Here is a 16,814-nt window from a genome sequence, read left to right on the forward strand (position 1 = left end):
AAGTCTATCTACTCTGTTACACGCAACGAAGCCGGAGCACGGCGACGTTTAGGTCTCCCCGAATACAAAGAGGCCCTTCCCACCCCGGAAACCCTCCAATGTGCCTTGAATGGCGTCTTTGAGTACCTTCTCTTCAGTATCCCAGTTCCACTCCACCTCCTTGAACGGTGCCTCTTTGAATTTGCCGTCCCGCATCAGGTCCAGAATCTCGTTCACGGTATTCCGCTTCTCGGCCGGGTTCTCCTTGGCCCACTCGCTCAGCCAGAAACCTTCAAACCGCAGCCGCTTGAAGATCTGCGGCCCCGTCGGGAATGGGAAGCTCTGCCTCGACATGCCGCCGTATGTGACCATGCAGCCCTTGGGGCTCAGCGCCTTGACCATGGCCGACGCCGACTTGCCGCCGACGCAGTTCAGCCCCAGCATCAACGGCTCTTTGTCGCCCCGCGTCCACTCCTCCTTCAGTCGCGCCGTGAACGACCGATCGAGGAACTCGCTCTCCGTGACCACCACCGTCGCGCCCAGCTCCTTCAGCTCGCTCTTCAACGCCTCCGTCTCCTCGGGGGTCGCCCGCTCCCGGACCACGTTGATGCTCCTCAGCCCCCACAACTTCCCCAGCTGAATCACCGACCGCCCAACCCCGCTATTCGCGCCATTCTGCAAGAACCACGCACCCCCCGTCGCCCCCTCCCCCCTCGCAAAGCTCTTCACACTCAAATCCACCAAATCCACATAATCCTTCAGCATCCTGTACCCACTACACGGATTCACACTCACCGTCGCCACCTGCTTCGCCGTCAGCCCTTCCACGCCCCTCTCCCCCCCAACCCGAAACAGCACCCTCTCCGCCTCCTCCACCACCACATGCGTGCGGAACGTCCCAAACCCCCCCACCGCGGGGATGACCCAATCCCCCCTCCCCAACCCAGTCACCCCACCCCCAACCGCAACAACCTCAAAACACCCCTCATTCCCGGGCACCGCCGCCGGCTCCGCCGTGCCCAGCAGGGACGAAAAAGCCGGGCGGGAGCCGTAGGTGCCCTGGATGGTGTTGACGTCGGCCGGGTTGACGGGCGCGGCCAGGGCGCGCAGCAGCGCGGCGCCGTCGCGCAGCTGCGGGGAGATGGAGGAGGTGTGCAGGTGGAGCACGTCGGCGGGCTCGCCGAAGGACGAGAAGACGAGGGTTTTGGCTTGCGTGTAGCCGTAGGGCCCGGATTTGTGCCGGCGTGTGGAGGGGGTGGCGGGGGTTGTGAGGGGGGGTTTTGTGGTGCGCAGGGAGAGGAGGCCGGTGCGGGCGGTGGGGGTGAGGAGGGTGCTTCGGCCGAGGCGGAGGGCGTGTGGTTTGAGGGCGGATGCCATCTTGGGCTTTTTTTTGTTTTGCTTTGTTTTTGAAGGTCGAAGGTTGGATATGGCGTGGTCGGCTTGTTATGAAACTGGTGGATGGATGGCGTTGAGTTCGAAGCTGGAGCTGCGGGTAAGGAAAAGAGTGGTCCTTTTGCTGTTGAACTCTAATTAAGGGCGTTCAAAGGTGTTGTTGACTTTTAATTGCCCGTTGATTGTACCAAAACAACTCGGCTCAAGGCAAAGAATGATAATTCAACGCCAGTTCCTTATCCGCGGTCGATTTGACAGCTCGCTCCGGTCGGCCGATAGCGAAGCGATGAATGACGTCGGACCTCATGGATGCCCCACCCAAGCTTCGACCAATTGGAGATAGGCATTGGGAGCTCCCTTCCCGCGCGAGAAGATGCTTCAACTGAATCATATTCGTGTCTGTATCCTTTGCAGTCCTGAGTCAAGGCTAATGTTTCCATCGTATTGATAGCCAACTTCGGTGCCCATTCGGTTTGTCATCAGCAGCCAGGTTGGATCATTGTTGCTGCATTATAGGTTACACCGGGAGGCCAAAGCGTGGTGCGCTCTCCAAAAACCCTCCGACACTCGTCATTCACCGGAATCCAATGTCTTGCAAACTCTGCACTGGTAGGTGAGCGAAAAGGTTATTAATTTGAAGTATTCTCCTCCCCTTTTTTTCTAGCCACAAATGTGGCTGGACGACAAGTGCCAAAGAAAAAAAGCCGTGAGCTCAAGGTATGTAGTTGGTCGTAAATGCTGCGTAACAAGACGTCAACAACAGCCTCCCCTTTTTAGTTCCCTTCATCCCATCAGAACTAGCCTCCCCTCTTGACGCAAGATTAGTGTATGTAAGAAAGCCAAAGTAACCACCGTCGATCCATTTCTGGGGAAGTGCACCGTATCGCATGAAGGGGGGTGACGATCGCTGTGGCCATAAAGTACCACAGGCGTCGTCGAACAACACAAAAAGACAAATAAGCGTAGATCAGGCGTCTGGACACGCGGTAAACGGCCAAAGGACATGAAACATCTCGAGTACCACAACAGCTGCAGAACATATGGGGTAATAAGCAGCGATGGAAAATATCGTCATAGAACAAACGTCCCTCGTGAAAGTAGGTGAAAACGGAAAGAAAACGAGGTGGGTATCTTGCGTCAGCAACTCAATAACACTCCTTGAACTGCCACCTGTATTGGAGGCAGCCTCTCTTTGCACCACCCTGATGCGGTCTGGCTCAGCATCGCGCATTCGTCTGCCGAGCCACACGATCAGGTGATGCTGTGCCCCGCCTTCTTTATTTTATATTCTTGAAGAAGTCGCCCCCGAAGGTATTGTCGGCTTGGATGCCCAGCTTCGTGTTCAGCTCGTTCAGCTCGGGGATCATGGGCGGCGGTGGGCCCGTCGGTTTCTTTTCGTCCGTGACGGGCGGCGAAAGAGGCGTTACGGCGCTGCTGGGAGCGGGTTCAGTGTTCCGTAACCGGCCGAACCAGCCGCTAGATCGCTTTGCTTTCCGCGAGTCCGCCACGCTGGAGCCGCTGCGGCTCTGGGGCCGTCCGTCCTGGCCATTTTCGTTCACGTTGCTGTAGGCCGTATTCAAGAGATTCCGGCTGAAAAGACGGCGGATACTCCCGGGACGGTTCGACAAGGTGGGGGAAGCAGGGCCATCTTCGGCGCGTCGTTTGATGCCCGCGGTTATGATGCTCGATGGCTGGGAATTGGGTGATACGGTGTTCGACTTCCCATTGGCGGCGTCCTTCGCTCCCTGCGTCGCCTGCGCACCGTTTGGCGTGTCTGGTGGTGTCGGAGCGGCTTCCTCCTGTATCGGCGATGGGAGTGGCGGGGGGATGTTGGTACCGTCCGTCAGAGAGCCGAACTTGAGATCCAGAGCGGGAAGCTCAAATCGCTTCGCTGAAGTAGTGCCCGTGGGCGCGGCGGTGTCGGTTTGCGACGGCATCGTTGTGCTGAGAGAAGACTCGAGCTTGAACTCTTGAACGAAGGGAGGGTGACGAGATAGGCGTATGTAATTGGCGTCGAGAATAGGCCGAGAACGAGTGACGGTAGGAAGACGGAAAGAGGGAACCGGTGACTGGCTGACTACCGAGCGAGTTGAAATCGAGGATCGTCCGAGCGTTTGGGGAACCAAGCAGCCAAGCTGACACCAGTGAACCAGGATAGGGACTCTCTGATGGCTTGACGGCCACACGATGGAAGCGGGATGGAAGAGAGAGAGAAGACCAGGGCAAAAGGGCTGGTCCGGAGCTGCGCGAAATCACCGACGTCGTTCAGCGCCGAGTGGCTGGTGCCGAGGGCGTTTGTGTGGAAACGAAACGGCGATCACCTGAGTGAACCTTGTCAAGAACGTTGCAGTCGGAAGAGCTGACGACGTCGTTTGGTTCCTTCCCTGGTGAAGTAGGCAAAGAGACCTGCCAATGCGTTCCGGTAGGCACGTTGATTAACTACCTAGGTAGGTATAGCGACCGTCTCACAATGGCATTGCGATGGCGTTGGAAAAGAGAGACTGACCCAAATCTCCGGCGCTGGAATCCTTGGAGTCCAGTCGGTCCAAGAAGGCGCAGGGCGGCGGGTCCTTTTGAGCAGGAAAGGGAAGGCGGGTCGGCTGCAATCCGAAAAGGGTAAGACCCTTGCTTTTCTATTCCTGTATCCCCCACCAACAGTGGAACTTGGTGTGGGATGGGCCTCCCAACTGCATCGAACCCAAACCGTTTTCTTCTTCGCGACGACTGCTTTGCTTTTCCCTTCTCGTCCTCATTGCCACTGCTACCTTTCGCTTATCACCCGAGCCCGAAACCGGTTTAGCTGTCGACATTCCAGGTCTGACTCTCGCTCCTTCGTTCAATGTGGGACGACTGTGCATGCCTGCCCCAGCCAGCCGTGCCAGCATCCCCCAAGGCACCAGGTATGTATCTTGATGCATGCAACTACCGGATTTCTGCAGGCAAGCTGTTAGCCTGCAACACACAAGGCTCAAAAAGCTTGGCTCGAGACCGGGATCTGACATCGGAAACAGATTGGTGCTGGAGAACCTCGATATTGTACCCGAAGCGATAAAACGTGGGCTTCAAGCTTCACTCGATGAATGTATCGATTCTGTCCCAGGTTTGTTCCTTTGGCTCCTAGCTGGATGCAACGACTTGCTTCGTCGACAATGGGTTTTCCAGAGCTGACTATCTGGAGACAATACGGAGAGTGGAGCTGCCAGCCGGTGAGCATCACTGGGTATTCTGTACTTGCTCTGCTCCTTGCGCTCGTGCCGGGCTCTCGGGCCCAAGCTCACTACGACATGCAGTATCGTAGATCCTTCATCCTGCTACGGAAGTAGCGTGTTCCAAAGTTGCCCCCATCTCTAAACCCCATCCATCAACTCCACCCAAATATGTTGAACCCCGTCCTCCCCTCAACTCCTCAAACGACGAATGGTATGCCGAGCACCCTTCCTGAGGCGTTGGCTCTTCTATCTCACAGTTATCTAGCGAGGAACCTATTTCGGGACCGCGTATTGCTGTGTCCAGGCCTTCGCGGTGGCGATGGCGGCTGCTTCATCCTCCTTCCAACTCTTGGCGACATCGGCAGCCAGTGGGTCATCAGGGTTCGGAGCGCCGAGCAGGGCTTGAATGGACAGCAGAATGGTCCGGATCTGTAACGCAGGGGACCAGTTGTCTGACATCCCGTAAGCTTTTTGCCATTACGCGCATGCTGAATCCCATCACCCACTCTTCAGGACGTCCAGGCAGATTCGGCCGAGTTTATCAACGTTGGGATGGAAGATCTTGGTCAAGAAGCGGATCTTGGGAGGCGCCATCGGGTAGTCATCGGGGAGGAATAACTCGAGTTTGAAGACACCGCCTAGAACTCCATGTAAGTCAACCAATCGCCAAATGAGCTAGGGGCAGGACGCGCACCTTCGTACGGAGATGACGAGGGGCCGTGGATCTCAACGTCAAAGTACCGGAGATTGTCTTCGTGGGGAATGGCGCTGATGCCGGGGACACTGTTGTTGATCGGGTCAGATGGTTGGTCCCTGGAGGAGGTGTTTGGGGTTCCCGTACGGTTCAGCCATGAGCCTCTCGGTCTCCTTGATGATTCTCTTCGGTAGAGCCATGGTCAAGGATGCAGTTTGCCGAAGAACAACGAGGTGAAGTTGTGGGTAGTCCTGATATCGTCGGCCAGGCAGCAGGCCACGAGCAAGCAGTAAGGCCTAAGGAGGGAGGGGTTAACTTTGCAATGCCGTAATCCCAAGTTGCATGCGCTGCAAGATTTAGCGGGAGATCGTGCGCAAAAGCAACTTGATAGCGGGTTCGAGGCCTCGGTGTAGGGCGCAGAGCCAACTCAGCATGTGGCGGGTTGTTGATCGCAGATGGTTGGAGTGAAGAGAGTGTTGAGCAAACGCTAAGAACCGCAAACCGAAGCCAGGCACGCCAGGAGGTGGGAGAGGTGGGATGAGACGCCGCCTGACGAAGGCAATCGATAAGCGCACGGGCCATGTACAACTCTTGGTGCCCTTGTACCGCTGTGTCCGGCAAACGCCAGTTCGTCTTGGCGTGCGCGCGCGCGTGGCACACCGCCGCTAATTTTTGCGGGCGCGCACCCAGGCGGTAAGAATCTGTAGACGGCGCTATCAAACGCCTACAACGGCCGCAATTGAAGCAATTTACATTGCTGTAGCGATTGATCTTAATCGTTTTGTTGTTATATCTGTTTTTTTGGATGGAAATTAGCGGGCCTACGCGCGCGCCTCTAAAATCTATCCTTAAACGGTCCGGCTAGCCCCCTAGAGCTATCCTATAACTTTATCGCCTACTTTATTGTACTATTCGGTTCGAGATACCCGCTATAAGGTATTTAAAATGTATCTGGATTGATATAGTTGGCGATACTGTAGATCTAATATCTTTTGGCGTTGAGGTAGGTAGCGAGTTAACCGCTGTCCCGGTATATAAGATAACTCGAATTATATTGAAGAAGACTGCCAATACCCCCCCTTTAATTATATCCGAATCTATCGATTTAACCGATTTACAACCTACAAACGTATAGCCGAAACGGATACGGGTATTGATAGAGAAAGTATTACCTATAAAGCTAGCTGTAAAGAGGCCCTCCGCTGTAAGGAAGGCTATACCTATAAAGAAGGCTATAAAGAGACCCCCCCCTATAAAGAAGGCTATACCTATGAAGAAAGCCCTTTAAATTATTGTTTGAAAGTTGACTGAGATACTATCCGAAATACCAGAGTTGGAATATAATATTAAAGAGCTGTATTTACCAGTATAGGTATAATAAAGTTAACCCTAGATTATTATCTAGGGTTTAACTATAATCCTAGAGTTATAGTCTAGGCTTAGAAATATATTTAATAATCCTTTTAATAATAATAATAATAATAATAAAGTTATCTTTACTAGTATATAGTTAAAACCGGTTAACCTACTTTAGCTAACAGTTAGAGCGATATCTAAATAGCCGTTAAACTAAACGAATAAACCCCCTCCCTCTCCGCCTCTCCTAATATCGATTTTCGTTAAGATTTAACATAATATTAAATAGTTCTATAACTAATATCTTTTAACCTTTAAAACCCTTCTACTAATACCTTTACAATATTTATATCGATAAGTAATTAAGGTTGAAGTAATAGACTTCGAGTTTACCAAGCTATTTAACGGATTTAATCTCGAATATACTATTTAGTCTAGTTATATTAATTTAATAGAAGATATATAGCTCCTAGTATAAAAGGCTGGATTGGAAGGCTTAGTTACCTATACTATTTACAAAGTTCGCTTTAGTAAAATAGCTAGTCTGTATAAGTATAGGGATATCGCGATATTTAATATAGCGCTTTGGTTACCTTTATCTATTAGCTGTATTGATTTTAACTTGCTTATAAGCTAGATAATAGAGGCTAGAGATATTAAGTTTAAGCTAACTTTAGAGTTTGAATTCGAGTTTAAGGTACTATCCAACGATAACGATCTAGTTGTTACCTCTATACCTATACCGATCCGGGGCTTCTCAACGTTAGTTCAACCTATCTTTTAAACCCCTAGGTTCCGATCCGGATATACGGGTATACAGCTATCTAGAACTGTATCTATAGCGCTAACACCTAATCGAAATACCCTAAAGGTACCTTCGGTACGTAAATCTACCAGTAATATAATATTAGCTAAGTTATTTATATATTACTAAAGCGATATTACCTAGAGCTATATTAATAGGGTTCTATACCTACCTATTATATTTGATATACTTTATTACCGATAGAAATATAATCTCGGTCCGAAGTGTAAGAACTTTCGAAACGGTATAGTAGCTACTTGGTACTGGTGTAATTAAAGTAATAATAAGTATATCCTATTTACGAATTAAGACCTCGTTATATAGGTAGCAGCGATCTAGAATAGGAAGACTATAAAGGATAACCTGCCTATCTTCCTCTATAAGAAATAGTATAATAAGGCGGATAAACAACAATAATAATAAGCCGTTAAACAAAGTAGTAGCTAGCCGTTACCTATCTCTAGGAGGATCCTATATAGTATATACTATTAGTTAATACTAATATTCTACGTTAATATTAATAATAATAGTAATAATTCTAGTCTAGGTACCCTCTTTACTAGGCTGGTTTGGGGTACCTATAACCTAACTTACCTACTTCTGCTAACAGCTATTATTACCGAACTATTGCTACTATAGTAGTAATCTAATACCTTAATTTCTTCTTACCTAGGCTGCCGGGGTATAACGTTTAATATCCCTATTCGATCTTTATTGCTACTAGCCTCCCCTATAAGCAAAACAACGGCCAAACTAATTAACGAATTTACTTACTAATTTATATATTAACATTTAATAGGCGCCTATAACGAATAAATATATATAGTATTGAATACTGTTAAATATTATTTGATTAACAAAGGCTATAGTTTGGTAGCGTTAAAGGCGCTACTAGAGGTGTTCTTTAATAACTATAGTCTACCGGGCTTCTTAGTAGTACTATTAAGAGGGTTAGTTAAAACCTTTTTAAAGGAAGAAGTTAAACTAGCTTCTCTTAACGAGGATGAGTATTAATAAGATTAACTAGTTTAGCCCTCCTTAACTTTATTATCTCTAAGTTATCTATTTAATATAGATATACTGCTTAATATATATTACTTCCTCTATTAAATCCTATATAGCTAACCGTTCGGCTATCTAAATACCCCTCTACCCGATCTAACTAATATACTCCTAAACGATTTCTTCTTTCCTAATAACGATAATAGTATTAACGAAGATAGTGTTAACGATGAATGCTTCGAAGATAATATCTTAATGGTATCCGAAGCTTCTAAGTTATAGATTAGCGGTTTAGAAGGAGGGTAATAAGTTTAATAAGAGGGTCTGTAATTTAATATATAGTTAGAAGGGTAATAAGTTTAATAAGAGGGTCTATAATTTAATATATAGTTAAAAGGACGGATTTCTTAATTTAAAATACTTAAACTACTATATCTATTTCGAGGAACTCCTGTAGCTGTTCAGTATATAGTTTAGTGTAATTAACAAGACTATTTCTACTCTAATTACTCTCTCTAAATACTAGTAAAGCCATTCGGTAGTAACCGTATAGCCTACTCTCCCTACTTCCAACGGTATTAACTATTTAATAGAGGAACTCTTTAAACTATACCTCTATTGAACTGTTGTTACTGTAGGACTGATATTTACGTTGGATATATACCTTAATATTGTAGAAAAACGCCTTAATAGGATTAAAGTTGGGCAAATATAGCGGTAGATACCAGATTAATATACTATACTCCTTCGCCAATTTATAGATATATACGTTGTAATACTACGATATATTATTTATTACTAGAATACTATTTATACTGGAGAAGGTATTCATCTTCGGTAATATACCCTAACGAAGCTATTCGATAAAGCTATCCTAATCAGTATACCCCTTAAATATTAAGATATCGAGTATCCTATCTATAAAGATCGCCGGGAGGATATAGAAATACTTACTACAATCTATTAATATATTTATATATAGTATAACCCCCTTTTACACCTATCCGGTATAATATATCCTATTATACCTATCCGTTCCAGATTTATTGCAAAATATAAATATCTTAGTAGTAAACTATACAACCCTATATATCTAGTTGAAGCGGAGAGGTTCACTATATTAAGATAGGTAGTATATAAGCTTCTTATTAGTTTAGTCTATTTGTTTTAATCTCTTTCAGATCGTTATATCGCTAATAAATATATAGTATTCTTTAATTAAGAAGATTTACATTTCGTCGATATATAAATCGGACTTTACTTTAAGGTATTCTATTAACTTCTATAAACGTAGATATATTAGTTTTAAGGGGGCACTTACTAGGGCGGGTTTAGAGGTATACCTCCAATACCTATAGTACTAGTATAACTATATTAAAGCGACTATTCGTTAGGGGAAACGGATCTCTAGATATATTATATTATTATTTTAACCGCTAATAATAATATAGTATTGAACTGGGGCAACGAGCTCCCTCTGACCAGAGGGACATGGGGTCTGGAATTTTCGTTTTTCCGTTTCTTCGTCGCGTTCGTCCGCCTAGGGCATCCTTGTATTTAGTCAGAGGCTCAAGCCCTCTCAGAGTTTACGGGATATACAATTCTATTTCTTTTTCCGCACTTATTGAAGTAACCTCTTTTTACGGTAGTTGTAACCGCGGCCTTCTAACCAGAAGGCCATATACGCAGGTACATTAATTCTATAGTTGTAGGATCCGTAGTATTAAAGATTGTTCTCTAAGCTAATTCCTCCCTTATACAACATTGATATTACAACGCGCGTGTAGCACGTGACCCACTGTCACGAATATGCCAACAGGCGGAACCGCGGGGCGCGGGACGCCCCGGGCCAGTCATGGAATAAGCCAATCGGAAGGCAGGAACAGGATCGATGGTGATCAGTGAGCTCAGTTGCCAAGCCAGGACTGAGCACACTGAGCACCAGGCAAGGTCACCAATCAGGACGATTGTAACTCAGAAGTGATCAGTGAGCTCAGTTGTCGAACCCGGACTGAGCACACTGAGCACCCAGAATTAGATAGGTATATAGTCACTCGTTCTGGAGAGCTCTGGGAGTTCTCCAGTTAGCAATCACAACTACAGTTCGCTACAAGCTCGAGAGCCTACTGTTGAGACAAATCTTTGTTGTGCACCCTTTGGCTGCACCGAACCTAAGCACCCTTGAGAGAATACCTTCGACCGATACTGAACCCTAACAGGACGGGTCCAGAGACAGGTTCGTCACACGTTGCTAACTCCCTTTGATCTGTTACAGTTCAGGCTCGAAGGTAAAACGACATGGCAACTCAACCGACGCCGGGCCAGATCACGGCCGCGCTTCAGAGAGTCACCGAACGACTCGATGAAACTGAAGAAGAGCTTGCGAAGACCAAGGCCAGCAACGCGGCATTGGCAGCCCGACTTGCGGCGACCGAGGTCCACACCAAGGACCCGGCCAAGACGAAGGTCAAATTGGAGCAACCCGAGAAATACGGGGGCGACCAGGAAGCCTTGCCAGGTTGGATCACGGAGATGCGGAACTATCTCGACCACAACTCGCACCAGTTCGCCACTGAGGAATCCAAGACCAGATACGCCGCCACCCGACTCAAGGACAAGGCCCTCAAGTGGTTCACGGGAACACTGAGTGATTTCCTCGGCGGAGCAATCCACAAACCCTTCACCAAAAAGGTCTTCGAGAACTACTCCGAGTTCGAGAGTGAGATTCAGAAGGTGTTCGGCGACAAGGACGAGAAGTTGCACGCCCAGGAACGGCTAGGACGGCTGAAGCAGACTAGGTCAGCCACCGCCTACGCCACGATTTTCCGACAAGACTCCATGAAGGCAGAGATAGACGACGAGGGGCTGATGCACCTGTTCTACGGAGGGCTGAAGGAGGAAGTCAAGGACGAGCTCTACAAGGAGAGCCGACCCGACACACTCGACGAGTACATCGCCATGGCTGTCAAGATTGACGACCGACAGTTCGCCCGCAAACAACAGAAGAAGGGCAGCGAGACTCAGCGATCCGCAGGCTACCACAAGCCCAACGACAAAAAGAAACGCCAGCACCAGAGCACGTCATACGGTACGCACTCGGGACCCATGGACGTCAGCGCTGCCCAAGCACAATGGGCAGGAAAGAGAGATGGTGCCAAGGACAAATCAGGCATCACTTGCTACAATTGCGGCAAGAAGGGTCACTTCAAACGTGACTGCCGCAGCAAGAAAGAGTGGAGACCGGTTCCAGGGAAGGAAGCCGCCACCATCGACCAAGACACGGTCGGAAGAAGAACCCGATTTCTGGAGGTCGCAGCCGCCAGCTACACGCAGGACGACCTCGAAATCGACATTGACCGAGTCATCGAGCAGGACGATGAACTCACCGACTCGGATCAAGGAGACCTGATGAGCAGCGTCCATCAGGAGGGAAACAACACCGCCCACCATGCTTTCATCGAAACGGATGACGAGGGAGAACTGGCTCCCCCGCGGCACATCCGACAAGTCGCTGAGGACTGGGGCATCACCCTGGTTCAGCAAGAGGACGGGCAATGGCGAACCCACGAGGGTGAAGGAGGAGTCAGCCCGAACCTCATTTTCCTGCAACAGAGGGTCCTAAGCCAACGGCAAAGGATCGAGGAGTTGTCGAGAGAGAAAGAAGAACTCGAGCAGCTTCTCCAAGAAAGAAACGACCAGTACGGACAACTTTGCGCGGAACTCGACTTCGCCAGAGGACGAGTCCAAGAGATCACCGAGGCCAACAACAGGGCCGGGGATCACGTCGAAAAGACACTAAGGGAAGCACAGGCCTTGCAGGACGACATCCGCCAGGCACTTCCGCATCACACACCGTGGGATGGACCCACCGAGGAGGCGGAAGAATGCGAGAACGGAGTGCGATACCCCGAGCAACTTTTCGACTACGCACAGAAACAGAATGCGGCGAAAGGAAAAAAACAGCAGAGCTGGGAAGAATACTGGACTCGACATCAGCACATCGTGCGCGCCGGACGACAAACCTCCGACCTTGAATGGTGGGGTTTTCGGGGCGAGAACAACACGGAGGGATTCCAGTTGTTATCAGAAGACCACGAGCGGGTGGACCCACGAAAAGAGAACCACATCTACCTGCCCTGGTTTCAGTGTATCGCGCACGAATGTCGGTACCATTTCCAGGACAAATTTCGCAACAGTTTCTGGCCCACGAGGGAAGAAAAAGGAATGCAACCCCTACCCATCAGATGGGTATACGACAGCGGCGACGCTCCCGCAGGCATGTTGTGGGACACCCAACGCACTCACGAGGGCAGGCTGAGGGTTAAACCCAAGGCAGCCTGGCCCCAACGCTGTATGGCGGGCGTAGGAGTCAACGAATGCCGAAGCGCAGACTGCCTACCACACGCCGACGAGAAAATCTGGGGATACATGGAACAGCAATCCCAGAGGAAGCCACACCAGAGGACGAGAGCGTCCCGAAGGAACGAGAGGCGCCCAGTTGAGGCATGGGCGGCCCAATGGCTCCAAGAACACCAGACGATTGACGCCGCAAGCCAAGGTGCGGACAGGGACGCCTTGAAACACCACGAGAGCTTGGGAAACGGCTCAGGGCCCTCCGAGGGGCCCGGAAATCTTTAACTCCACAACAACGAAGACAGGCTGCGCAGTACAGGAAGAACTGGCGCAAGCAGAAGCCTTACAACGACCTCCCAGCAGACGAACACGAAGTAGCTGCTGTACGAAGCACCAAGCCAGACAACAGGCTCTGGATCACAGCGCGATGGGGGAAGATCGAAGCCCTCGCGTTAGTGGATGGAGGAGCGCAGATGGATCTCATCTCGCCCACATTTGTGAATCAACTCAGAATCCCATGGAGGATCAAGAAGCGACCACACGTCGTCAAAGGACCATTCGACACACAATGGGTACGACGAGAAACAGAACCACTCGACATTGAGGTGGAAGGAAAAACCACCCAAGTGGTGTTCGACATCGTGAACATGGGGCCGAAGAAAGACATGATTCTCGGACGCCCATGGCATAAGGATTACGACCCAGACATCAGTTGGAAGGGAGATGGCCATCTGCGACCGCGGGAACAGCGGGAGCATCCGACCAACTTGATGGGAGAACGCGCAGAACAGGAGCCACGGGAGAGCAGCGGGTCAGAACGAACCCCCTCTACGGGCCCACCGCAGGAAGCAGCCAGTGCAGAACCACGCACTCTGGAATCCGGAAGAAGCGGCACACGACGAAAGAAGCAGACACGGGAGGAACGAACCATCGCCGTCGTCTCAGTCGGCGAGCACGGAATGCTCAAACACGAACAATGGGTCAATCAGCTCGAAGCGGCAAACATCGAGCTAGCAGCAGAAGAAGTCAGGGAACTCGAAGCAGCAAGCATCGAGCCTGGAAACAGCAAGTTCGCGTACTACGAAGGTACGGCGAAGAACGCGAAAACGGGACAGATTCCAGACGATTACAAGGGACACCCGGCGTTCACGGCAAAACATCTTGCAGGGCTACCAGACCACGGACCTTGGGATCACGAGATCAAACTCAAGGAGGGAGCCCAGTTGAAGTTTTTCAAGGTGTACCACACCAACGAGAAGCAAGATGCAGAGTTGAGGAGCTATCTCGAAAAGAACCTTGAGATAGGACACATCAGACCATCGACATCTCCAGCGGGTTACCCAGTCCTCTTCGTTCCAAAGAAGGATGGGAAGCTCAGGATGTGTGTGGACTACCGACAGTTGAACAACGAGACGTTGAAGAACCGCTACCCACTGCCACTGATCTCGAGGCTCCGAGATCAACTGTCAGGGGCACAATACTTCACGCGCCTCGATCTTCCGACAGCGTACGCCCACATCCGCATCAAGGAGGGAGACGAATGGAAGACGGCTTTTCGGACACCCTACGGACACTACGAGTACCTCGTCATGCCGTTTGGGTTGACCAACGCACCAGCGACGTTTCAAGCCGCTATCGATCACGCAATTCGACATTGCCTCGATAAATTTGCAGTCTGTTACTTGGATGACATTCTCATCTACTCCAAGACACTCGAAGAACACAAGAAGCATGTGCAGCAGGTGCTGGACGCACTGCATGAGCACAAGTTGTCAGTCAACAAAGACAAGAGCGAGTTTCATGTCAAGAAGACAGTGTTTCTGGGTTACGAAATCTCACCGGGATGGGTCAAGATCGAACCCGAGAAACTGGAAGCTGTCAAGACGTGGCCGACACCAACGAACGCCACAGAGGTCAGAGGGTTCATCGGATTCGCCAACTTTGTCAGGATGTTCATCAAGAACTTTGGCGACATCGCGAGACCCCTACACGAACTTACCAAGAAGGATGCCACATTCCAGTGGAAGCAGGAGCACGAGCAAGCTTTCCAACGGATCCGCAACGCGATTATCGCCGATCCAGTGCTCATGCTGCCTGACCCAAACACACCTTTCGAAGTCGAAGCTGACGCCTCGGACTTCGCGATCGGAGGACAACTTGGTCAGAGGGACAAGGACGGCAAGCTTCACCCAGTTGCGTTCTTCTCCAAGAAACTCGAGGGACCAAGGCTCAACTACCCGATCCACGACAAGGAGCTTCTCGCAATCATCGAAGCCTTCCAGGAATGGAGACCATACCTCAGCGGCACGACACACGAAGTTCAGGTGTACACGGACCACAAGAACTTACGCTACTTCACCACCACGAAGGTGCTGAACGGACGACAAACTCGATGGGCAGAATTCCTGTCCGAATTCAACTTCACGATCCACTACAAGAAAGGGTCAGAGAACGCACGAGCGGACGCCTTGAGTAGGAGAGCGGATCATCATGACAACACATCTGAAGCCTCACCACCATTGCTACATCAACAGACAGACGGATCGCTACGGCACGCTTCCCAACCGACTGAAGACTACGAGATCGCAGCACTTCAGCAACAGTCGGAAGATCCCGAAGCTAGGCCTCTGCAACCGTTTGTAGAATGCTGTGCGGCCTTCAGGGAACAACGACTGGAACGAGACTTCCAAGGAATCATCGCGGACGACGAACGCGATGCATGGCAAGAAGAGCCGGAATCCAAGATCGCAGGGTTGCGACTTGAAGGAACGAGGCTCTGGTACCACGACAAGGCCTATGTCAGGCTGGGTGACCAAAAGGAGCTCATTCGAAAGATCCACGAGTCAAGACTCGGAGGACACATGGGAATCGGCAAGACAATTGCGAAAGTCAAGCAGAACTACGACTTCCCAGGAATCAAGCAGACGGCAGAAGGGGTCCTAGCAGAATGCGACCTCTGTAAACGAAGCAAACCAGGACGACACAAGCCGTACGGGCTATTGCAGCCACTGCCAGTCGCAGAACGACCATGGAGTTCGGTGACGATGGACTTCATCACCAAACTGCCAGTCTCCAAGGACTCAGTAACGGGAGTGGAATACGACAGCATCCTCACAATGGTGGACAGACTCACCAAGTGGAGTTACTTCCTCCCTTACAAGGAGACATGGTCAGCAGAACAACTCGCAGACGTGATCTACCGCAACATCACCTCGGTCCACGGATGGCCAGAAGAATGGATCACGGACAGAGACACGAAGTTCGCATCAAAGTTTTGGCAAGCTCTGATGACGAAGCTGGGTACGAAGAGTAAACTTTCGACTGCTTATCACCCACAAACGGACGGACAGACGGAACGACTCAACCAGATCGTCGAGCAATACCTACGGTTGTACGTCAACTTCCAGCAGGATGATTGGGTCGAGCTGTTGCCAACGGCACAACTCGCCTACAACACCACCGTCACGGAGACCACCAAGGTCACGCCATTCTTCGCGAATTACGGCTACGAAGCAGATTTGCGACAAGGGCCCGAGGTTTCGGTGCCCAGAGCGGCAGTCAAAGCCGACAAAATGAGCTCGCTGCACGCGATGCTCAAGGAGGAACTCGAGTTCGTACGAACCAGGATGAAGAAGTTCTACGACAGGAACAGGCTCGAGGGACCTCGCCTAGAAGAGGGGGGCAAAGTTTACCTCATTTCTCGAAATCTTCGCACGAAACGACCAAGTAGGAAGCTCGACTTCCGCAAAGTCGGACCGTTCAAAATCGACAAGAAGATTTCGGAGAACAACTACGCACTGGCGTTACCCTCGACAATGCGACTACGGACCAACGTTTTCCACATCTCGCTTCTGGAGCCAGCACCCAAGGACGCACGACTCGACAAGGACGCCGAGGCAGAAGACGAAGAGGAGGAGTGGGACGTTGAGGAAGTCCTAGATTCACGCATCACGAAAGGACAGTTGGAGTATTTGGTCAAGTGGCTGGACTTTGGCCCAGAAGACAATTCATGGCAACCAGCTAC

At 50.1% G+C, this 16,814-nt stretch overlaps 3 protein-coding genes across 3 annotated transcripts; all 3 read right to left on the reverse strand.

Annotated features, from left to right (window-relative positions):
• Positions 1-48: 48 nt before the first annotated feature.
• On the reverse strand, positions 49-1,356 carry B0H64DRAFT_415115 (alcohol dehydrogenase-like protein; the record flags this gene model as incomplete). The annotated part of the gene is made up of 1 exon (XM_062805078.1): positions 49-1,356. One exon carries the CDS (start codon positions 1,354-1,356, stop codon positions 49-51), a length of 1,308 nt encoding a protein of 435 aa, XP_062661887.1.
• Positions 1,357-2,648: 1,292 nt separating this feature from the next.
• Positions 2,649-3,308, reverse strand: B0H64DRAFT_438848 (uncharacterized protein; the record flags this gene model as incomplete). Its single annotated transcript, XM_062806382.1, has 1 exon — positions 2,649-3,308. The coding sequence occupies one exon, from the start codon at positions 3,306-3,308 to the stop codon at positions 2,649-2,651; it is 660 nt and encodes a 219-aa protein (XP_062661888.1).
• A 1,545-nt stretch (positions 3,309-4,853) lies between these two features.
• B0H64DRAFT_438849 (ubiquitin-conjugating enzyme/RWD-like protein) lies at positions 4,854-5,474 on the reverse strand (the record flags this gene model as incomplete). The annotated part of the gene is made up of 4 exons (XM_062806383.1): positions 4,854-5,032; positions 5,087-5,218; positions 5,275-5,363; positions 5,422-5,474. 4 exons carry the CDS (start codon positions 5,472-5,474, stop codon positions 4,854-4,856), a joined length of 453 nt encoding a protein of 150 aa, XP_062661889.1.
• Positions 5,475-16,814: the final 11,340 nt, after the last annotated feature.

The sequence above is a fragment of the Chaetomium fimeti genome (genome assembly GCF_033439085.1).
Source record: "Chaetomium fimeti strain CBS 168.71 chromosome Unknown B0H64scaffold_2, whole genome shotgun sequence".
Lineage (NCBI taxonomy): Eukaryota > Fungi > Ascomycota > Sordariomycetes > Sordariales > Chaetomiaceae > Chaetomium > Chaetomium fimeti.